At 35.1% G+C, this 25,482-nt stretch overlaps 1 protein-coding gene across 1 annotated transcript; it reads left to right on the top strand.

Annotated features, from left to right (window-relative positions):
* Window positions 1–3,542, top strand: LOC7483076 (elongation factor 2). Its single transcript, XM_002310070.4, has 3 exons — window positions 1–120; window positions 386–515; window positions 831–3,542. The coding sequence occupies exons 2-3, from the start codon at window positions 425–427 to the stop codon at window positions 3,269–3,271; spliced, it is 2,532 nt and encodes an 843-aa protein (XP_002310106.1). The 5' UTR covers window positions 1–120; window positions 386–424; the 3' UTR covers window positions 3,272–3,542.
* Window positions 3,543–25,482: the final 21,940 nt, after the last annotated feature.

Here is a 25,482-nt window from a genome sequence, read left to right as displayed (position 1 = left end):
CACATATAAATACCCTAATGTTAGCCAACTGCAGCTCTCACATCTCATGCATTTTCTGATAGAGTGAGTGACCCTAAAAAACTACTCTCCTATTCACTCTTTCGCCGCCTCCTCGTCCCTGTAAGCTCTCTCTTCCCTTCGCTCCTTCATCCTCTTGTCTTCTCTATCTAGATCTGCTAGTAAACACATATATAAACTATTTTTGGGTGCAGCTAATGGCTATCATTATTAGTGTTAAATATTTATTGATTTCTTTTATTGCCTTATTAACAACTGGGTTCTTAATGTATCCTTGGTTTTGTGTTGAGTAGATCATAACATGATTGATTGGAAAACATTTTGATGGGTTTGATGTAACACTGCTGCTGTTTCTGTGTTTGTGCAGGTTTTGTCATACTAATTAATTTTTTAGGAGCTAGACAAGATGGTGAAGTTTACAGCAGAGGAGCTTCGGCGTATTATGGACTTCAAGCACAACATCCGTAATATGTCCGTTATCGCTCATGTTGATCATGGTAGGATTTCGTTTGAATTTATGTGATTTATCTTCTTATCGATTATCGAACCATTTAAATTGGATGCGTATACTTTATGGTTTTGACTGGAAACTTTGGTGTTGTTGTTCCTTAATCAAATCTGCATGTGCTTTCTTGAGGGTTTTTTTTTCCTGGCAGTGGTTATCTTTTTTATATTCTCCAATATATTAGATTACTATTTTTTTTACGTCTGTGCTGGTATTTATGTGCTTATTTTACTTCTGTTTTTAAAAGTTTGTGCTTTGATGTGTGAAATTCTTTGTTGGGCTGGATTTGATCTTTGTTCCTTTGCAGGAAAATCAACTCTCACTGATTCTCTTGTCGCTGCTGCTGGTATCATTGCCCAAGAGGTTGCTGGTGATGTTCGAATGACTGATACCCGGGCAGATGAGGCAGAACGTGGTATCACAATCAAATCTACTGGTATCTCTCTATACTATGAGATGTCAGATGAATCCCTCAAGAGATTCAAGGGAGAGAGGCATGGAAATGAGTATCTTATCAATCTTATAGACTCTCCAGGACACGTTGACTTTTCATCTGAGGTCACAGCTGCTCTTCGTATCACTGATGGCGCTCTGGTCGTTGTGGACTGTATTGAGGGTGTGTGTGTCCAGACTGAAACTGTGCTTCGACAGGCTTTGGGTGAGAGGATCAGGCCTGTCCTGACAGTTAACAAGATGGACAGGTGTTTCCTGGAGCTCCAGGTTGATGGAGAGGAGGCGTTTCAGACATTTTCTAGGGTTATTGAGAATGCCAATGTCATCATGGCAACCTATGAAGATCCCCTCCTTGGTGACTGTCAAGTCTACCCTGAGAAGGGTACCGTTGCTTTCTCTGCTGGTTTGCACGGCTGGGCTTTCACTTTGACCAACTTTGCCCAGATGTATGCCTCGAAGTTTGGAGTGGATGAGTCTAAGATGATGGAGAGGCTGTGGGGCGAGAACTTTTTTGATCCTGCTACCAAGAAGTGGACCACCAAGAACACTGGTTCTGCTACTTGCAAGCGTGGTTTTGTGCAGTTTTGTTATGAGCCAATCAAACAGATTATTAAAACGTGCATGAATGATCAGAAGGATAAATTGTGGCCCATGTTGCAAAAGCTTGGTGTTGTCATGAAGTCTGATGAGAAGGACTTGATGGGAAAGCCTCTGATGAAGCGTGTGATGCAGACCTGGCTGCCAGCAAGCACTGCTCTGCTTGAAATGATGATCTTTCACCTGCCCTCTCCTGCAACGGCTCAGAGATACCGTGTGGAGAACTTGTATGAGGGTCCCCTTGATGATGCTTATGCCAATGCTATCAGGAATTGTGACCCTAATGGCCCCCTCATGCTCTACGTGTCTAAGATGATTCCTGCTTCTGACAAGGGTAGGTTCTTTGCCTTTGGGCGTGTTTTCGCTGGAAAGGTAACAACTGGTCTGAAGGTTAGGATCATGGGACCAAACTATGTGCCTGGTGAGAAGAAGGACTTGTATGTGAAGAGTGTGCAGAGGACTGTTATTTGGATGGGGAAGAGGCAAGAAACCGTTGAGGATGTGCCTTGTGGTAACACTGTTGCCTTGGTTGGACTGGATCAGTTCATCACTAAGAATGCCACTTTAACTAATGAAAAGGAAGTCGATGCCCATCCTATTCGTGCTATGAAGTTCTCTGTCTCGCCTGTTGTGCGTGTGGCTGTTCAGTGCAAGGTAGCATCTGACCTCCCCAAGCTGGTGGAAGGTCTGAAGCGTTTGGCGAAGTCTGATCCCATGGTTGTCTGTAGCATTGAGGAATCTGGAGAGCATATCATTGCTGGAGCTGGAGAGCTGCACCTTGAGATCTGTTTGAAGGATTTGCAGGATGATTTTATGGGTGGGGCAGAAATCATAAAGTCTGACCCTGTTGTGTCGTTCCGTGAGACTGTCATAGATAAGTCCTGCCGTGTGGTGATGAGCAAATCTCCTAACAAGCACAACCGTCTCTACATGGAGGCACGGCCCATGGAAGAAGGGCTTGCAGAGGCTATTGATGATGGTCGTATTGGTCCAAGAGATGATCCAAAGATTCGGGGCAAGATCTTGTCCGAGGAGTTTGGTTGGGACAAGGATCTTGCAAAGAAAATCTGGTGCTTTGGTCCTGAGACCACCGGGCCAAACATGGTTGTGGATATGTGTAAGGGAGTTCAGTACCTTAATGAAATCAAGGATTCTGTTGTTGCTGGTTTCCAGTGGGCTTCAAAGGAAGGTGCCTTGGCTGAAGAAAACATGCGAGGTATCTGCTTTGAAGTCTGTGATGTGGTTCTTCATTCCGATGCCATTCACAGAGGTGGTGGGCAGGTCATTCCTACTGCCAGGAGGGTTATCTATGCCTCCCAGCTGACTGCCAAGCCCAGGCTCCTTGAGCCCGTGTACATGGTGGAGATCCAAGCCCCCGAGCAGGCTCTTGGTGGCATCTACAGTGTTCTTAACCAGAAACGTGGTCATGTGTTTGAAGAAATTCAGAGGCCCGGTACCCCCCTGTACAATATCAAGGCGTACCTCCCTGTTGTCGAGTCTTTTGGATTTTCCGGCACTTTGAGGGCTGCAACATCAGGACAGGCTTTCCCACAATGTGTTTTTGATCATTGGGACACGATGTCTTCTGATCCAATGGAAGCCGGTACACAAGCAGCACAGCTTGTTGCAGAAATCAGGAAGCGAAAGGGTTTGAAGGAGCAGATGACCCCATTATCTGATTTCGAGGACAAGCTGTGAGCATTTCAGGATGGTGTTCAAGAAACTTGATTAGCTTTGAGAGATATGACGATACAGAGTGGCATTGATGCTGCTTGGTTTGTTGCAGTCTTCTTATCTTCGATTCTAAATTTCGTTACTCTGGATTAGTAATTGCCCTGTGGAAACAGGTGGAATTCTTTCTGTCTCGTGTTTTGTTGCGTCGTAGTAACTCCAGTCATGTTGTGATGAAGTTGGTATGCTTTAAAGTTTAAATTATTCGGGTATTTATCGTCTTATATTTAATTTTCAATGGGTGCATTCCTCATCAGATTATTATATGTTGTTTGTGGTGATTGTTTCTTTGGTCTTGAAAAGATCAGATTCAGCCAGTGGTGCTTTATGACCTGAATTCCTGAAGTGGAACTGGAGCTGGTAAGATTTGTTTGTGATTTTCTCAGCACTTTGTTTGTGGTTTTTTTTTAATAAAAATTAAAGCTAATTAAAATAATTATTCCTAACAACTTTAAAAATTTAAATTAAGAAGAAAAATGCATTCTTTTAATCAAAACTATCATTTTTTATTCATGCATTTTTTTTATTAGAACCAATGTGAGAAAATTATATAAAAATGATAAAAAATAATAAAAAAATATTTTATTCTTATTAAATATTCATAAGAATTTTTTTTAAAAAAAGAATTACACATATTAAAGTTAATATATAATTATAAAAATTACCATGACTCTTTTTAAGTTTCCACGCGATTACATTGTAGTCTTATATTTTCAAAAACTACACTTTGCTTGACACTATTTATAATTCTCGTAAAAAAGTAGTCAACAAGAAAAACTGAAAAAATTATAGGATTGTCATTACAATTGAATTAATAACTAAAAAGCATTTATACATTAAATATTACAGTTTTGGCATCAAATTAAAAAAAAAAAAAAATCTAATAGAACCCGCCGACTCCCACACGACTGCTCTCCCCTCTCAACAAACTCCATCTCCGATCGCCAGCCACCCCGAATTTAGTGATCATGGCACTTCAGGCCACTACATCGGGATTTCTTATCTTCTTGAACACTTTTAATGCATCACAAACCATCCCACACTTCGAATAAATAATATTAAACAAGACTGCAACCTAGAAGTCCATCAATCTCACGCCGACTTTTAATTATGTTTTCCGTTTAGTAATTGAGGTCTGTTACATTTTGTGCTCCAAGGTGGGTTCTTGTAATTTTGATCCTTTGATCGAGAATCCGGATCTCTTGCCGAGGAAGAGATCTCCTCCTTGCCGGAACACTTAAAAGGTGAGTTGGACTACGGGTTTATTATTTGATGATTTTTGCTCAACTTTGCAGTTCTTATTTACATGTGCTTGTTAATATATTCAGCAATAATGATTCTCTCCGATCATGTTTATCATTGCATTTTAATAATGTTTTTTAAAAAAATTAATTTTTTTAAATTAATACATATTTTAATATTTTTAGATATTTTGATATGTTAATATTAAAAATAATTTTTAAAAAATAAAAAAATATTATTTTAATATATTTTAAAATAATAAACTTTATATAAAGTTCATCGGTAGTTTGGTATGAGAGTGACTAGGTAAATAAAAAGATGAAGAGATATGAGCCTACATGGCTGGTCTCTCAAGATTTTTCAAAGCTTTGTTATGAAATAATTGGATGTAGCGGTTCGAATCCCAAAATCAATTTATTTAATATCATTTTGTAAAACATGATATTATTTAAAGATCACATTTCATAAGTATAATAAGATTAAAATGTTTTCATTAAATTTTTTTATAAAAAATTAAATGATATTATTTTGTTAAAATTTTAATTTTAATGTACTAAATGTTTTTTTTTTTTAAAAGCCCATTTTAATCTCGAAAAAAACTCTTATTATGAATTATCTCACTTCCACGTATATCTTCTTACTTTTTTTTTTTTTTTTATCTTCATGACATATAGTTATTAAACCCGACATGAGGGTTGACCCGATCAAGGGGCCAGGTCCCGAGTTACATGAGTTGACCCAGGTCAATTCAAAATAACCTGGAAAAATTAAAAAAATATTTGAACTTTTAATATTTCATATAAAAAAATTAAGAAACAATCTATGTAAATATAAGTTTTATATAATGTAAATAATGAAGTTTAAAAGATTATTTCAAAAGATTGTTTTATTCCATATTAAAAAGATATTATGTTATTCTTTAAAGTTGAAGTATTTAAACTAAAAAAGTTTTTTTTTATCTCACATTGAAAAAGTATAACTTTTTTTTTTCTTGTGAACATAAAGTATATATATTAAAAGGCTTCAAATCTTATATTGAAAAAATAAAATATTCTTCTTGTATTTATATAGTAAACTTTGAAAATGGTTAATAACCAACTAAAAAATATGAAAAACAAATCTCTGACTAGGAGAAAAAACACATTTAAAAAAAACGGATCTCTACCTGGTTTTTTCGGGTTGCCCGAGTCACAAGTTGACCCGACAGGTTGACCGAGTTTGACTATTTTTTTTGCTATTGCTAGTTTTTCACCTTACCCCAATCGGTTTGGATTTAATAACTATGTCATGGCATATCAGCTTTTCTGCTTATTCTTCACTAAAAAAAGAAACTTTTACACTTAATCAAATGACACAATATTAATGAATACAACTATTGGAACTTGTATGCAAATTTGCTGATCTCTACCTTCCCATACCGCGTTCTGGCTTTCCCCGAATGCAAGGACTGTTTCGTAGCATTTAATTACGCGACAAAAAAAAATTAAAGATAATGAAATTAGAGGAGTAAAGACAAAAAAGAAAAAAAAGATGGTAACAAAATTATAATATGTAATGATATATAAAATAAAATAATTATTTTTTTATCTTGTTTGGTTATGATGAACAAAACAAGATAAAATATTAAAAAATATATTTTACTTTTAATATGTATTGTTTAGAGATTTACATATTTAAAAAAAATAGTTTTTTTTTTTTACTTTAGTTTATATTGAGTGTTGAAATTAATAATATTATAATAACCCTAGTTATAAAACCAGGATTAACTTGACGGGTTGACTTGTGACCTGGGCTGGTTCGAGTTTAAGAAAAAATAAAGAAAAAATTAACTCAACCTGACCCGATCAAAAATCCAGGTAAACCTGAGATAAAACACAGATAAAAAACCGTTGAATTTTTTTAAACAAAAAAATTGGTCAAAACAAGGTTGTTATTATTTAAAAAAAATACAGGTAAGCCGCACTGACCCTCCTGAACTGTGACCTGAACCTCGCTTCTTGTCGACTCCCGAGTTAGGTTTTAAATCCATGATAATAACCAAATATTCATCTATATAGTGACTCAATCAACTCGTGTTGACCTTTCCGACCTATAACTTAGGTCTTGCCCTGGTTGACTCCCGAGTCGGGTTTTAAAACTATGATGATAATAAATTTTATTTTTACGTTGACCCGGATCATCCCAACCCTTGACCAGTAACTTGGGCTTTACTCCAGATCAATCCCTGAGTTGAGTTTTAAAACTATAATAATAATAATTTTTATTCTTAGTTGTCTTACTTAAACAATTTTGGAATTGAAAGTTTTTTACAATGATATTTTAGGAATAAAGAATAATAAATATTGTCTCTAGAGACACGTTCTTTTTGTACATTTTATTTTAGAATTACAAAAATTCACTCTAAAATTATCTCAGAGACATATTTATTTTTATGTCTTTGTATCTATCTCTTTAACCAAATACATTTCTATATCTACTATCTCTGTCCTTTCTATCCCAAGACAGTAATCAAACACTACCTTACAAATTGACCTTGCAACGAATCGCGGTAATCCAACTAAGGGGTGTTTGACTCGCGTTTCAAATGGAGTTTAAAAAAATGAAATTTCTTTTTTTTTTCTCTAAATTAATTATTTTTTTATGTTTTTGGATCGTTTTGATGTGTTGATGCCAAAAATAAATTTTAAAAAATAAAAAATAATTATTTTATTATATTTTTAAACAAAAAACACTAATTGTTACCGCGATTCTAAACACCCTAGTTACTTACTAATTCTCAAATGCCGCCAGTTTTTCATACAGGGAGTATTACTTTAAGCTAATATGGTTGTACTGAATAACTAAAAATGGCAAACAATCCAAAATTTGCTAGGTGATAAATAATTTGACATCCATAATCCAAATGGTGTTTGTTTTCGAGAAATAAGCTACTTTTTGCCACATAATTAATGAACATAAGCCATATCATTTTTTAGTTATTCATTTTTGGATTCCAATAATTAATTAACAAAAATAATATATATATATATAACCACACTTTTCTCTTTCTATCACCGGAATCCAACAACCCCTCTCTCTCTCTCCTCTCTCAACCAGAAACTAAAATAACAAAAATAAACTTTTGTATTAAAATTGATTTGGAAAAATATTAAGGTACTGGAATTGTATAATATGCATGATTTTAAAAGTTTAAGGACCAAAATGTATTTTTTGCGAAACTTATGTCACGCCACCCATGTTTTTGGCGCCTTTTTCATTGCATCCCTCAACTTTCAATCTCACCATTTCATAAGAAATCAAAAGCAATTGGTCTTTAATTAGAACTATATTGTCGAAAAAACAAGTTTGAGAGCTAAATTAAAAAAACAAAAAATTTTGCACAATCTATCCACACTATTATACAAGAGGATGAACAACGGATGGATCAAGCCTCCAATTACAATTCAGGAACAAAAACCACAGGTATTTTGCCTTAAGTCATTTCCTAAACTTTACACTAGATGGATCAGGCAAAGGACCAATGATTGCCTTAGTCGTATCTTAAGGGAGAAAAGTAGACATAATGTTATAAAGAAACAATAAAGTCCACCAGGTTACACATATGCACCCAACAATCTAGCAACAATTGTCTACACATGACCTCGTCATGATATAGCAGGGAAGATAGTTGTAAATGGAAAGAGCACATGGAAAATATGGTTAATAACTAGGAAATTAGCTGCTCTATATGGCAGATTTATTAGTTACAGGAAGCAGTTAGTTAGCTATTGATAAAGAATAAAACATGTGATTGATTGATTGTTAGTTAGAATCTGTTGGTGAAGTTCAACCGGGTAGCAGTAGACTGTAATAAGTAGAAGGGGTGAGTGTGTATATAAGCAATGTAAGGGGTAGAAGTAAGGGGTGAGTAATAAGATTTGTGAAATGCTAGACATTTGCAAAGTCTTTCTTTCATTTTTTCTATTCTCTTTTCGTTTCTTGAACTTCTTCTACTTGTTATGGTCTAACCATTATAATTGGTATCAGAGCCTCTTTCCAAGGGAAAAGGAAGGAAGATTGTTTGTGTTCTTGAACAATCAAAAGATGTGGTTTGAATGATTTTTTTATATAAGAGAAAACTTGGCAAATTGGGAGGTGTTTACAAGGGCTTTGTGTATAAGATTTGGTGATAGAGAGGATGTCGTGGAAGAACTCAATAAGCTAACACAAGACAAGGGTGTGGATGAATATATTGAAAGATATAAAAAACTCAAATATTGAATGAATGCTTTGAATCCTTTTTTACTAGAATATACTATATTTCAAGTTTTATAATCAAACTTTAGAAGGATTGTCGCACGTGTGCGGCATCGTGTCGAATAACGTCCACTTTCAGGTATCTATCTATCCGACAAATATGGGGAGACAAGAAATTCTTGTCTTTTATCAATGGAAAGCGGAAATAGGAGTCACCACCTAATATTTTGGTCACTAGGAACCCTAACTAGTCTCAAAGATCGGGGACAGGGACTGGTTGCGTAAAGAGAAGGTATTAGCACCTTAAATACACTCTACCTAAGGTAAGGTGCATTATTTGATTGTCTGATATATGCTAAGGTCTAACTGTTGGTTTGTCTATGGTTTAAGAAAAGTCCTTCTCAGTAAAGAGGTCCTTATCTTATTGGGTAAAACCTAATTGTTATATGTCAACCAAAGGAACTAATTTTAATATTATGAGTACATCTTACGTGTAAGTTTGTGATCCCAGATATTAAAAGAAAATAAAATATTTTTTTTGGAATTTTTGAAATATTAGCCTAGTTCTCATGACTTTAATAAACTAGTTATTAAAGCAAAAAATGCATGCTAATTTTTTTTGAAATTTTCTTTGTTGTATGAAAATACAGTATGATTTTTTTTTTAATCTTTGAGAGACTTGGCCGTTTGCATGAAAGCAAGACATATTTTTTTGTGTAATTTGTTATATATATATATATATATATATATATATATATATATATATATTTCGGAGAAAGCCTGGTATTTTAATACTGATTTTGTATCTTTACGGTATAAAAATACAAACCAATATTACGCAAAATTAATACAAAAATACACGGGAAAATCACAAAAAAATTTTAAAAAAGATTTTTTGAATTTTTTGATTTTTTTTTGGACTAGCCCGGGCCCAGCCCAATGTATTTTGGTCTAGGCCAGTGTTGTTCGGCCCAATGAACAGTGGAGCACTCTCCACTGTTCACTTTGCAGAACAGTGGAGGCAGAGAGCAGATGAAGAAGAAGGAAGAAGAGAGGGGCGGGGGGAAACAGACCAAGCGGTTCCTCTTAGCGATGTTGCTGGTGGCGGTGGCGTTACAGTTGCTAACCAGTGGTTCTTCTTCCTTTCTCTGTGTTTTCTGTATTTCTTCTTCTCCTTGCTTATGTTCTCTCGCTTCTCTGTTTCTTCTTCTATTTTTAAAGATGATGGTGTTGTTGTTGATGGTGGCTCGAGGTGGCGGTGTTGCTTCCAACGGCAAAGAGAGAGACCAAAAGAGAGGGAGGTTGTTGTTCTTCTCTTCTCCTCTATTTCTTGTTTTTATGTTCTTTTCCTATGCTCAAATCTTCCCTTCTTTGTTCTTCTCCGTTTTCAACTCCTCTGATTCTCAAACAGACATCCCTCTCTGTTTTTCCCAACGTGAAAATGTCATTCGGTTCCCTCTGTTTTTTTTCTTAACCTTCCCCCTATTTTTCGTCTGTTTTTTTATTTTTATTTTTCATTCTTTCTCTTCTTTTCCTCTAGTTCGCCCCTCTACTCATCTCTCTCCCTTGTTATTTATAAGAAGGAAAGAGGGAAAGAGAGCTACTACCCCTATCCAATCATGGCACAGGGGTAAGGTGGCCGGACAGTCATTGGGCAGCCGCCTCAGGGTTGCTCGCAGGGCTTGTTCCCTCTGTTTTTTCATCTAATGGTAGGTGAAGGGCATGGGTTTTGTTAGGGTTTGTGCAAGTGGGGAGAAAAAGAGAAAGCGGGAAAAAATACAGGGGAGCAAACCTCTTCTTCCCCTGCCTCTGCGTGTGCAGGGGAAGAAGCAGTACAGTGTCGTTCAAAATGACATTGTTTCAGTTTTTTTTTTTAAGAAAAGGAAATGAATTTGGGAATAACCCAAAAATAGGTTATGATAGTTGCCTCCCTCTTTACAATGCTTACGGAGCAAGGACCTTGCATAGTAAGTGTTGTAAATAAACAAAACTAAACTTCCAAAAATGATCTTCTCAAAGTTTGGTTGATCTGAAACTCTGTCTTTACAGCAATTCCCTTCAATCGGAAACTAATAATCAAAATCATGCACAACTTGGCTATACTGAGATCCCGATCAGGCGATCTTCTAAATTTTATCTTTGGTTAGATTAACTTGAAATCCATCTGGCGATCTCCTTTAACCAGGATCAAAATTCTGTGTGTAGCTCGGTCAACCTGAAATCACGTTTGGCGACTCCTTTTAACCAAAGCTAAAATCTGCGTGTTGCTACCCAAATTTTGACCCATGTTTTGATAAATTTTTTTAAAATAAAAAAATAAAAAATAAAAAAATAAGGATTTACATGTGGCGATAACATAGAGCATCAGGGCTAATATTAGGAAACAATATGTCAAGGAGATAATTATTGAATCATATATAATTACTGCAAAATAAAATACCATAGATATATGATTTGATTCGTGCTGGTTATGGAAAATAATCACTACAATATAAACTACCATAGATATATGATTTGATTCGTGCTGGTTATGGAAAATAATCACTGCAATATAAAATACCATATATATAGGATTTGTTGGTGCTGGTTATAGAAGACAATCTCTGCAATAATTATTGCAATATTTCCTTAAATAGCACGTGTAGAGATTTTCTATATAAGTGAACCTCCAGTCATATGCAAAAAGGAGGAGAAAATTTTGAGGGGGGAATTTTGCACATTTAGAAAGCAACACAAACAAAACCCTAACCCTAAACCCATCTTTTTCAAGCAAACCGGCCGCCCTCCCCACCTTAGAAAAAGAAAGAACACAAACCAGTCGGCCGTTCCCCCCTCACCAGCCACCATACCCCTCTCCTTACCAGCCACAGACGCCGTCCCTCCATGTTCTAAACAGGCCATCCTTATTTTCTCCTCCTCCAGCGGTATCTCCGAACACCAGCCCGAGCACCAGCTTCGTCCCTGCACCAGGTAAGCTCTCCTTGTCTCTATGCATGCATAAATTTAATTCACTCTGTTACTGTGCATGTGAATTTTAATTCACCAGTGACTGTTCATGCGGGTCTCCTGCTGGCAGAACCGGTTACTGGTTTGAGCCAGTAACCGAGTTAAGCTTGGAAATAAAGTCCAGCTCATATGGCTAGGCTAGATTTTTTTTAAAGGATAAAAAAAAAAGTTTATGTTTGACTTCGAGGGGCATCCTTGATTTTTTGGACTGTTCAATTTTCTTGTAAATTTTGAGAATATATACGCATGGTTTGTTGTCTTTAATTGCGATTAATTGTGATGCTTGTGTTTTTGACAAAAAAATATAAAAATATTTTTGTGTGTTGCATACGGCCAATACCCTAACATGTTTTGAACGTTTTTTTATATATAAAAAAATATTGGAAGTTTCAAAAATGTGTTTTCGCATGGATTTCTTAAACACAACAAACATTATTTTCTTGTATTTCTGGATTTTACAACATGTTTGTAAAACTCCAAAGGGTATTGGCCAATATTCCAAAAAATACAAAAATCTTATTTTGGAGGAATTCATCTATTATTCACCGTTAATGTTTGAATAAAGAAATCCCAAAGGGATGAATATCTAAAATATTATTGGGAATAACTTGTTATTATTCACCGTTAATGTTTGGACAAAGAAATCTTAAAGGGATGAATATCCAAAATATTATTGGGAATAACTTGTTATTATTCGCTGTTAATATTTGGATAAAGAAAACCCTAAGTGGTAAATATCCAAAATAATTTTCTAGGGATAATAAGTCATCACACATTCTTGAAAGAAGCCTTGATTATAATCGAGGACATTTCAATTTTTTACTTCACGGTTTACGAGCCGTGAGAGTATAAAAGAACACTAAGACAAAAATAGGCTTTTAAAGCGCCCTAGATTTCTAAATTTTTGTCCCTCCCCCTTGCGATTTACGAGTCGCAAACTCTTGAAATACTAAGGGAAAAATGAGCTTTTAAAGCACATGGAATTTCCTTGGATTTCTATCTTAATAAATTTAGTTTGAATCAAATCTAGAAAAACTGATGGGATTAGAAACACCAACACCATAGCAATTATAAGCCAAACCAAGCACCAAGCAGCTTACCATAGGTAGGGCGTACTAGGGGTGCTAATACCTTCCCTTTACGTAACCAGTCCCTTGCCTTAGAATCTCTGAAAGACCAGTCAGGGTTCCTAGTAACTATAATACTAGGTGGCGACTCCCTTATTCAATAAAACAAAAGACCCCGAAATCAATCGAGGATCGCCGCGCTCCGTCGCGAGGGTGCGACACTGTGTATGGTTGGGCTAACCTAAGATCCCTTTTGGCGATCTCATTTAACCAGAACCAAAATTCATGTAAAAGTGGTCTCATTATAATGGGTGACCTACCCAAGAAAAAATGATGGTCTTATTGTAATGGGTGACCTACCCAAGTGGAAAAAAGAAAGAGTGGTCTCATTATAATGGGTGACCTACCCAGGTGGAAGAATGATCTTATTGTAATGGGCGACCTACCCAGGTAAAAATAAAATGCGGAGAATGGTCTCATTGTAATGGGTGACCTACCCAGAAAAAATAATGGTCTCATTATAATGGGTGACCTACCAAAACAAAATGATAGTCTCATTGTAATGGGTGACCTACAAAAAAAATTGATGGTCTCATTGTAATGGGTGACCTACCTAAGTGAAAAAATTTTAAAGAGTCTTAGAGAGATGACAAGATAGGGCTCAAAGGGACACGAGGGCTCAAAGACGCACTCGAAAAGAGGTAGAGTTAGAAAACGCACTACCTGTATACTTGAAAGTAAGTAGGGTTAGAAAACATACTACACGAGAGATAAGGCTTGAAGGTGTACTTAAAATAAGGTGAAGGCTCAAAGGCGCACTTAAAAAGAAGTGAGGGCTCAAAGGTGCATTCAAAAAGAGGTAAGGTTAGAAAATGCACTACCCAAGAGATGAGAGATCAAAGGCGCACTTGAAATAAGGTGAGGGCTAAAAGGCGCACTCGAAAGGAGGTAGGGTTAGAAAAGCACTACCCAAGATGATGGTGAAACACCGATTTGTCAATGATAAAAGCAATGCATTATGATCAATATGCATGTATACTTACCTGAGAAATATAGGTTCCCATTTCTTTATGGTGTCTTCCTTTTCTCATAAGTTTGATTCTTGATAGTAAACCTCGATGGCCTTTTTCGCTCTTGCTTACTCGAATCGCATCTTGTGATCTTGACCTCTAGGAAGGGTTTGATATCATCATACTTCTTTATCCTCCCACCTTTATGGTTGTCAGCTCTGCCCTACATTTTGTTTTCTTAGAAAGGAAATCATAGAGCTAGCCCAATTATGTGTTTTTGGATTGCCCCCCAGCTTGATCATACCCCTCAAGTGTTCAATTTGGGTTTTCTTTGGAGATGAGGCTGTGTGAAAGAAGGTTTAGGTTATTTACAAGAAGTTGTTTTCATGTAGAGTTTTTTTTTTTTTGGAATTTCAAAGCTATTCTAGACACAAAAATCATTTTGACATCAGTCTAAAGCAAACTTGTTCTGAAGAAATTCAAGTGATTCCTATGGACAAGTTTTCAAAACTGATGAAAACTTTTTGTTTTACTGAAAATATGAAGTGACACTTTGTTGGTCAAAGAGGTTCAAACTTTAATTTAAGGGTTATAAAAAACCGATCTTCAAAGCATTCATTTTGATTGCATGAATAATGATTTGTTTATCATAAGAAAGCATTGCCTACTGATCCAGATTGCTTGCCTTTGATCAGAAATGGCTTGATTAGACACGTAATGTAAGCTTTAGCTCTTGGTTATAAAGAAAATGATACTTGTAGGCTCAAAAGGTGTTTAAGGGATTTCAAGACTAAGGATCACTAGTGTTTATTTCTCGACTTTTTTTTGGTTCATAGATATTCTAAACCTTAAAACTGATTTGCAAAATGGTCTATAGTGCCCCCTAGTGTCGGGTTAGGGTTTTTTTTCTTTTTCTCTTTGTTTTTTTTCTTTCTTCACTTGGTTGAGCATCATCATATCAGTTATTTTGAAAAGCTCAAATCTTTTGGACCTTATAGATTTTTCTTCATGCCCCCAGCTTTGTTTGGGCACCTTTGATTATTATAAATTTTCTTGCACTTGCCCCCCTGTATGGGGTGTGATCCTAACCAATGTTATTTTCAAAAAATATTACTAGGCTAAAAAAGGGACTGCAAATGATATATTTTAGCCTTGTGAAAGGATTATCAAATATGGTCTTTCTTTATTTCAAACGCATGCATTTAGGATTGATAAGCCTTGCTTTCATACGAGCATGTAAAATGATTTCTCATTATTCATTCAATTAAAACCCAGCTTTGGAGTCATCTCATGGTGTTTGGGTTTTTATTTAGGATTTCTAGGTGTATGGTTACCTTTCTAAGGGATCACTTGAATTTTCAGAACTTGTTTGTTTGGACAAACACCAATATGATTTCTACTTGTACCAAAAACTTTAAATTCCTAAGAAATCTTTGTGAACATGGGATCATGAGTATTTGGGAAGAAAAGGGAAACACACCAAAGGATTCTTAGTGCAGTGGTTTCGTTAGTAAAGGTTGTGCTTAGTGTGTTATTGCTTAAACCAACAACAAAAATGAAGGCACATTGTGAACACAGGAAAACACATGATCTTATTAAAAAGAAAGACTCATTTGACAGATAAAGTCTTGTGGTAATATGAGCCAAATTACCAACAAGACTAGAACAGGTTCAAACAAAAATGATCAAACAAAAAGGCAATAATATGACAGGTTTTATCCTTCCATTTTGGTAAATCTCCTCTTGGGCTAGTCTCCCCACAACAACTCTTATAGAGGTCTCATTGATGGTGTGGACAAAAAAAATGTGGTAAAAAATCGAGTCATTCAAAAATTTATGCTACCTTTTTCGCACCTTGCCTCGACCATCGGTGCTTTCAAATTTTCCGGACATTCTGTCTCTAGTGCATTTCTGATCCACCGCTTCAAGCATGATTAGGTAGAGGGTTCGTGTTTACATTAAGAGTGTCTTCAAATGTTAACCACCCTACCTTGATTAATTGCAAAAGCTTTCTCTTGAAGGCGTTGCAAGTATGGATGTTATGTCCAGCAACACCAGTATGATATTCTTAAGTGAGCTCTCGCTTGTACCAACTGGGGTAAGGTGGCTGCAAAGGTGCCAGAGGTTCAGGAGCTACATGCCCATTTCTTAACAACTTCTGGTACATCTTATTTAGGGGTAGTGGTAATGGAGGTAGTTCTTGAACCCTTTGGTAATTTTCAATTTGGCTTTTGGCTTGAAAGTTTTGGGGCTCAAATGTTTTTATGTTGGTAACTTGGGATGCAGTGTGGTAGTTTTGGGATGGGTTTTCTCTACCCCTGTAGCCATCTCCAACATGGTTAACCTCCTTCCTTTCGAAGCCTCTTTTCTCAATGGTTGCAGAAATTCTACCACTCTTGACGCTTTACTCTATACGCTCACATACTACCACAACATCAGTGAATTGCTGATATGAGCTACCTATCCCATGTTCATAATATGGTGCGTTGAGTGTGTCAGCAAATAAATTGACCATCTCTTTGTCCAAAAGTGGGGGATGCACTTGAGTAGCCGATTCCCGCCATCTTTGAGCGTATTCCCTTATGCTTTCTTTATCCCCTTCCTCTAGATTGGACAAATTGGTTTTGGCAGAAGCAATGTCTATGTTGTACTTGTACTGCTTGACAAAAGCATCCACCAAATCTTTCCATCTCTGAATCTTTGTATTGTCCAATCTCATATACCAGCTCAATGTCACCCCATTTAAGCTATTCTGAAAAAAGTGCATCAGTAGTTTTCATCATGTACTACTTCTATCATTTTATTGTAGTAGGACTTAAGGTAGGTCATGGGACATTGTGTTCTACTATATTTGATGAATTTAGGAATACAAAACTTCTTCGGGACAACCACATTTGGGACTAGACACATCTCTGCTGCCCTTACTGGGTCATATAAGTCTACCCCTTCAATACCTCTGATTCTGGCTTCCAACGCCGCCATCTTATCTAGATCAATGCTATCAGATGACTTGGCCTTAAGGGACTCGTTGTCAAATGCATTCATGACTGTCGGGGCTGGTGTAGGTGACGCTGACTACACAAATGCTGGATTATGTTGAGGCTCTTGACCATGTTCACTCATTATTTCTTCAGGCTGAGTTGTTGTTGGAGTTTGATTAAAGATGACAGGCCGGTTAGAAGAACCTTCACTAGAGGTATTTTCAAGTGTTTGCTCGAGTAAGCTAGTGAGGTGAGCCACGCTTGTCTTCAAAAACTCCAACTCTTCTTGAAAATGAGCGTCACGGTGAGCACGCTCTTCATCTTCCATGTTTTTCGCTTGAAGTCGGGTGTTGTAGACTCTTTGGGGACCTATATTTCAACCTGACATGCATGTATGTTATTTACAGTGAATTGATTTATGAGTGTGGATGCAAATGTATGTACATGCGCATTGGGTATGGATGACTATATTAGGGAGCTTATACGCTAAGGATAGGTTTTAAGTCATTACATAATGAGTGACTTTCTGTCTGGTCTAAAAAAGGGTCTCATATCTGCCCAATGAGTTGGGTGTTTCACGCATTTGAACCCTAACCAATAGTCGTAGGACAGATCGCTAATCCCCCACCTAACTTATAAGCTTGTGTGTGCTTTTCAAAAATTAAAGTGTGTGATGCATGCGGTAATTCTATATAATGTATGAACAAATATGTACAAAATTAAAAGCGCATAAGAAAATAAATAAATAAAATTCATATTAACAATAAACACGCAAACCAAACAATAAAACACAATGATCAGACAAAAACAAAGTTTAGTCCACAAGGGCCCTAGAAACCCTAACTGGTCTTAAAGATCGGGCACGGGGACTGGTTGCGTAAAAGAAAGGTATTAACACCCCAAATACACCCTACCTAAGGTAAGCTGCATTATTTGATTGTCTGATATATGCTAAGGTCTAACTGTTGGTCTGTCTATGGTTTAAAAAAAGTCATTCTCAGTAAGGAGGTTCTTATCTTATCAGGTAAAACCTAACCGTTTTATGCCAACCAAAGGAACTAATTTTAATATTAAGAGTACGTCTTACGTGTAAGTTTGTGATCCCAGATATTAAAAGAAAACAAAATATTTTTTTTAGAATTTTTGAAATGTTGGCCTAGTTATCATGACTTTAATAAACTGGTTATTAAAGCCAAAAATACATGCTAAATTTTCTTGAAATTTTCTTTGTTGTATGAAAATACAATATGATTTTTTTTTAATCTTTAAGAGACTTGGTCGTATGTATGAAAGCAAGACATATTTTTTTGTGTAATTTTTTATATATATATTTTGGAGAAAGCCGAGTATTTTAATACTAAATTTGTATCTTTATGGTATAAAAATACAAACCAATATTACACAAAATTGATAGAAAAATACACGGGAAAATCATAAATTTTTTTGAAAAAATATTTTTTGGAATTTTTGAATTTTTTTGGACTGACCCGGACCTGGCCCAATGCATTTGGGTCTGGGCCGGTGTTGTCCGGCCTAGTGAACAGTGGAGCACTCTCCACTGTTCACATGCAACGTCAATAGTGGAGAGTGAATTAATTCACTCTCCACTGTTCATTTTGTAGAACAGTGGAGGCGGGGAGCCGATGAAGAAGAAGGAAGAAGAGAGGGGTGGCGGGGAAAATAGATCAGGCAATTCCTTTTGGCTGTGCTGCTGGTGGCGATGGCGGTTTCGTTACGGTTGCTGACTGATGGTTCTTCTTCCTTTCTCTGTGTTTTCTGTATTTCTTCTTCTCCCTGCTTATGTTCTCTCGCTTCTCTATTTCTTCTTCTATTTCTAACGATGATGGTGTTGTTGTTAACAGTGGCTCGAGGTGGCGGTGTTGCTTCCAACGGCAGAGAGAAAGAGACCAAAAGAGAGGGAGGTTATTGTTCTTCTCTTCTCCTATGTTTTCTTGTTTTTCTGTTCTTTTCCTTTGCTCAAATCTCCCTTCTCTGTTCTTCTGTGTTTTCAGCTTCTCTGGTTCTCAAACAGACATCCCCTTCTGTTTTTTCCAACCGTGAAAATTTCCTTCGGTTCCCTCTGTTTTTTTTCTCAACCTTCCCCCAATTTTGTTTCTGTTTTTTGTTTCTGTTTTTCGTTCTTTTCTCTCTTTTTTCCCTCTATTTCGCCCCTCTGCTCATCTCTCTCCCCTGGTATTTATAAGGAGGAAAAAAAGGAGAGAGAGCTACTACCCTTGTCCAGTCATGGCACAGGGGTAAGGTGGCCGGGCGACCACTGGGCAGCCGCCTCAGGGCCGCCCGCGGGGCTTGTCCCCTCTATTTTTTCATCTAATGGCAGGTGAGGGGCGTGGGTTTTGTCAAGGTTTGTGCAAGTGGGGAGAAAGAGAGAAAGCATGAAAAAATACAGGGGAGCAAACCTCTTCTTCCCCTGCCTCTGCGTGTGAAGGGGAAGAAGAAGAACAGTGTCGTTCAAAACGGCATTGTTGCAGTTTTTTTAGAAAAAAAAGAAAAGAAAAGGAAATGAATTTGGAAATAACTCAAAAATAGAATATAACAAGGATATAAGGCCAATAATTAAGACTCTCCAACATACAATATTGATATAAGCTTTTGAACAAGCTAAATAGCAAGATGAATCTAATAATTTCATGGTCGAGAAGAGCCTATTTAACCCAAGAATTGCTCTCTCATATAACATGGATCGACAACTAGGTAAATCACCATCAAAGACTTATAACCATTTTTTTAAAAAAAAAACTACCTCATGATTCAAGACAAAACTCTAAAACTTTATATGAGGATAGGTGAAGGTTAGGAATATTTTTTTTATGTGGTAGAGGTATGCATATGGAAATTGGTGTATCATGAAGGAAATATATATGATAGAAGGAGTAGAAGAGGATAGGCTCCTAGATGTGGAAGAAGGTAATATTAATGAAATTACAGTAAAAAAGACAAGATCGATGAGTATGGAATAAGTTGATGAAAAAGAGCAATCAAGTACGTAGTTGTCATGGGGTTTATCCAGTGGTCAAATCTACTATAAAAGAATGCTACATGGGAAGAGCTAGAAGAACCATCCAAACAATTTCCGAAGTTCAATATTGATTCTTGAGACAAGAATCATTTGAAGGAAGGGGTATTGTCACGATATAGCATGAAAGTTAGTTGTAGATGGAAAAGGCACGTGGAAAATATGGTTAATAGCTGGGAAAAGAGTTGTTCCATATGGCAGAGATGTTAGTTACATAGTTTTAAGATCCGGCCCGGTCCAAGGTCCAGGTTCCGGGTTTCAAAACTATGGTTAGTTATAAGAAGCAGTTAGTTTGTTAGTTATTAATGAAGAATTAAACATATGATTGATTGATTTATTGTTAGTTAGAATCTGTTGGTGAAGGTTAGCAGGGTAGTAGTAGACTGCAGTATGCATATAAGCAATGTAATAAGGAGGAGTTAGGGATGAGCAATAAGATTTGTGAAATTGCAAACATCTACGTACATAGTCTTTATTCCTTTCATTTATTTTATTCTCGCTTCATTTCTCGAACTTCTTCTGCCTGTCATGGTCCAACCTTAACAGACCATTTTGGTTTGGATTTTTGTCACTTTTCCTTAGGTGTGTGTTTTTACTATTGTCTTCCTCTACTTTTTCCTCCTCCCTTCTTCTTGTACTAAGGTGTAACCGGGTACTATGGTTTTTTGGCGATGAATTAAAGTCATTGTTTATGAGGTTTAATTAGCTTAGAAAAAGAATATAAATTGAAAAGAGAAAAATTTAATTAACCTCAACCATTAGCTACTAGATGAATTCAATAATTTCTTAGAAACACAGAAACCCTAAGAAGAGAAAAAGTTTTCATTTGGAAAACAAAAATCACAAATGCACTTCCATACGTTCCAAAATTATGCAGATTCCTCACCACATCGACGTTTAACCCTAAAAACAGGGGGAAATAACAGAGATAAAAAGAGAGCATACGAGCAAAATATGAGTAGTTAAAGCTCGAACCTAAGAGAGATTGTTAGAGGAAGAAGCGAACATGAGATGGTGAAGAATGAACAAGCATTACAATAGCCGTTTTTTAGAGAAAATGAAGAAAAGAGAAAACAAAACAAAATTATTGATTTGTTGATGCAAGAATTTGAGGCAGATGAGGTTATTTTTGTCAAATAAAGTGGGATATTAACGGTAATAAACGAGCAGTAGGTTCTCATGAATGAGAAGAGCTACAATTTTTAGCTTTTTTAAACCCAATGTTCAAAACTTAATTTTTGGTAGGTCTAATGCAAAACAACACAACAATTAAATAACCAAACAGAAGTGAAAATATGATTGGGGCAAAACACAACCCCAATCAAAAGATCAAATAAGTTTGTCCGTATGTGGTTGCGGTTGCTTTTCAAAGTGTTTTTTACATGAAAATATATCAAAATAATATTTGTTTTTATTTTTTAAAAATTATTTTTGACATCAGCGCATCAAAAAAATCTAAAAACACCAAAAAAAAATTAATTTGAAGCAAATAAAAAAATAAAAAATAATTTTTTTTTCAAAAACACTTTTAAAACGCAAAAACAAACAAAATAAACTAAACTTATGAAATAAAAAAGAGAAATAATAATTAATTAGGCTTGTTAAGGGTAGAGGCGAGTATGATTAAATCATCATTTGTGTATATTATCATAATCATAAAAAAATGATATAAATTATATAAACTATATGGCAATACATTTATTGATAAAAAAAGTTCTTAGGATATTGTACTAGTTTGGGTCAAAAGAAAAAATGAGTTTTTTCAAAAAATAAAACACTAAAGAAAGTCGTTACTCAGTCTTTCCAAGCATAAGCCCATAATAATGAAGGGACCCAAGAAGAATGTATATCTAACTAGCCTAAGAATAGCGACAGAGGTAAGGTTTCCTTGCCTCTGTCATCTGGGTTCGAGTCTCAGCGTGTATATTTGTTATCCCCGCGATGTTTTACCTGTCTATTGGGCTTGCAGGGTGTTCAGTGGGTCCAGGGATTAGTTGTGGTGCGCGTAAGCTGGCCCGGACACTTCGAGTTACCAAAAAAAAAAAAGCCTACGAATAACAAAATACAAACTTAAATATTCTGCACTTCATAACCGTGGAACTTTTATTGGGCACCATCTTAAAGCACTATTCAATAGTGATTTATTTATATATTTTTTTTAAAATTCAATTTTAATTTCATCTTTTTTTCTTTGCTTTTTTTTTTCTAATTTATGTTTTTTTTTATCAATTTCAATTTCATCCTTTAATATTTGGTTTATTGGGGGATTGAACTTCATGATTTGTTTCAATTTGTTTTTTATGAGGTTATCACAATCTCATAATTTAGGTCACTGGTTTGACAAGTTAAACTGGTTGACTCATTTTTTTTATTGATTTTTTTTAATTTCATTATTCAATATTTTATTGATTTGAAATTAGGCTTTATGATTTGTTTTGATTTGCTTTCTATAAGATTATCTCGGACTCATAACTTGAGTCATGGGTTTAGTAGGTTGACCATGATGGACTTGAGTCATTTTTTTAGTCCTTTTACATTGATTTTCTTAAAAATTTCATCATTCAATATTAGACTAATTAAGAATTGTGCTTCATATTTTTTTACTTGCTTTCTATAGAGTTATTTCAGCTTCATGACTAAAATCATAGGTTTGGGCAGGTTAACACAGGTTAAGTTATGTTGGAGGTGGAAAGTTCCCAAAAGTTCTACCCTAGTAACTCTATATACCGATTCGATCCGAGATCTCTTATTGAAGATCCCTTCCCCCCGCTTTAAAAAATGTTGAATATGAAGTCATATTTTTTTACTTGCTTTCTATAGAGTTATTTCAGCTTCATGACTAAAATCATAGGTTTGGGCAGGTTAACACAGGTTAAGTTATGTTGTTTCTTGGTTTGGTTTTTATGAGGTCATCTCGGTTTCATGACCCAAGTCACAGGTTTGACATGTTAACCCGAGTTAACATGGGTTATTTTTTTTTTGTCTTTTTTAATTGAATTTTTTTTTTGAAATTTCAGCATACAATATTGGGTTAATTGAGAATTGGTTTTCATAATTTATTTATTTTTATTTCTATAAGGTTATCTTGTTCTCATTACCTGAATTGCAATTTTAATAGGTTAACTCATGTTTTTTTTTTTGTTCTTTTTTTATTTGATTTTTTTTAAAATTTCATCATTTCAAATTGGTTAATTGAGAATTAGCCTTCATAATTTATATTGATTTTATTTTTATAGGGTTATCATGGTCTTATTGATATGATCTAAAGTACATCAAAAAGATCCATTAAAAGTTTCAGTTGAGCCAGTTATAAGATTAAGAGAAAAGAAACTCAAAGATGCATTCAATGGATTTATTTATAGTATTTAGGTCAAAGTGAATTTCAAGAAGGCTACATCTTTAACAAGTTATGATTAGACTTTGGTCAATTTAATCTATGTACAAGAAAGGCCTCATCTATCTACTTCACGTGCTAATTAATTTTGGTAGTTAGAGGTTTATTTGTTTCCATGTGTTTTATGGATCCCAAGCTATGTGAGGATTCCTTAATATAGGTGGAAACATAGGAGGCTAAGGAAGAATTAGTTCCTTGTTTGTTTTGGGTCTTAAGAGGCGATACCATGGGTTATATAGCCAATGATCTTTTTTTAAGCAAGGATTTCATTCAATAATTGTATTTTTATCATGTGTGACAACTTAGTAATGATTTTTAGAATTATTATTTTTCATGTTTTAGGTCTTAATTGAGATACTTTGAGTTTTATTTTAGTTTGGATTGATATTAGTCTATCAGGTCAACTAGGATTTATTTATTTTTCCAAGTATAAATATTATTTTGTAAGACAATAATTTTTTTTAAGAGGTTGAATAATACATCATTGTAGCATCTATTGTGGGTGTGAGAGAGGATTATCTTAATTTGATTCTTTGTTGAACTACTTTGACTTATCGAAGAACTAACCAAGCTTCATGGTGTCTTCCATACTAATCGTTTGTCTCTTCATAGGTGTTGGGTGGAGATTTAGTTTCTATAGTCTTGATACCTCAGTACAGGTTATCATTGTGTCAACCTCAATCACAAGTCTAAATTTAGCTTTTTTGGGAATGATCGATTTAACTGCGAGTTTATGGATCTCTTTATCTACGGGGTTTGCATTACTTATGACCATGGTTGCAGATTTGACTGATTAACCTAAGTTGACCTAGGTTGATTCAATATGTTGTCATCTCAATATTTTTTTAAGAAAAAAGATGTCTTAAACTTTTTTTAGTCAAACTATGTTTTTATCGATCGTTTGAGTTGTTTTTATATTCATCAAGTATATTAGGTCACATCAGGTCAACCCCCACATAATTTTTTTTTTACCAAAAAAAAACATTAACAATGCCTGATATTTTTTTTACATTAAAAAACAATTAATTCAACCCACAACATAGTGTGATTCAATAATCTAGTGCCATTATTCTAAAACTTCTAGCATTTTCACTGTAGCAATTATTATTTTATTCTCTAACTTTTTTTCTCAATGATAGCCTTTTATGACTAAATTGATGTTCAATTTGTTTAAGTTTGTGAGAAAAAGGCAAAACTAAACATAAAATGATCAAAGTGTAAAACAATGAGAAACTGCATGGTCAATCTCAAATTTACATGAAAAAATTTTCTTTAGCCCACCTATTTTCCTTTTTCTTCCTCTACAGTCCCTTTAGTTTGGTAATTTTAATTTTGATCCAAAAGTCATTTTCTTAACATTTCAATTCCTGAGTTTGAGAGAGAAGAAAGAAAGTCACCTGAAAATTATGAAAGTGAGAGAAAGTTATCGGTTTAACTTTTTTTTCAATGACAATCTTTTATGATCAAATTGATAATCAATTTTTTAGAATTTATGATGAAAGGATAAAAATCGAGTGAAGAGGACCAAGGTGTAAAATAAGGAGAAACCGCATGGTCAATCTCAAATTTGCGAGAGAAAGTTATGTTTTGTCCTCCCACTTTCTTTTTTCTTTCTTTATAGTCCCTTATAGTTTTTGTAATTTTAATTTTGATCCAAAAGTCATTTTCTTAACATTTTAGTTCCTAAGTTTTAGATGGGAGATAGAAAGTCACTCGAAAACGGTAAAAAAAAAAAGGAAAGTTAGTTGTTGGTCACATTCTAACAACAAAACAAATATTGATTTTGATGTCAACGAGTTATATTTGACGAGAAAGGATCCTAATGACATGTTTTTAAACCTTAATCTTGCTAGGGAATATAGATCGGGGTTGAGAAATAATTTTTTTCATGGTTTGATCTTGTGTTTTTGAATTGTTTTTAGGTTAACAAATTGATTTTTTTTTATATTCTAATAGTGATTATTTGATGTTTTTAGATGAAAACGGGTAGAAAAATAGATTTTGAAATCTACACCTCCTTGATTTCCAAACCACCTCTGCGGTGAATAGATTCTTGGTAAACAAATGATGTGTCGTCTGCTTATTTTTTAATAATAATAAAAAAAAGAGCCCACATGCCTGACTTTTTTTAAAGGCTCGTGCACACTTGGCCTTCTAAGTTCACTCACCTAACTTTTTTTGTTTTTTCCTAGCAATCTAGATGTAAAT

This window comes from Populus trichocarpa, chromosome 7 (assembly GCF_000002775.5).
Source record: "Populus trichocarpa isolate Nisqually-1 chromosome 7, P.trichocarpa_v4.1, whole genome shotgun sequence".
Taxonomy (NCBI): Eukaryota; Viridiplantae; Streptophyta; class Magnoliopsida; order Malpighiales; family Salicaceae; genus Populus; species Populus trichocarpa.
Note: the sequence above shows the minus strand (reverse complement) of the source record. Positions and strands in the feature narration are given on the sequence as shown.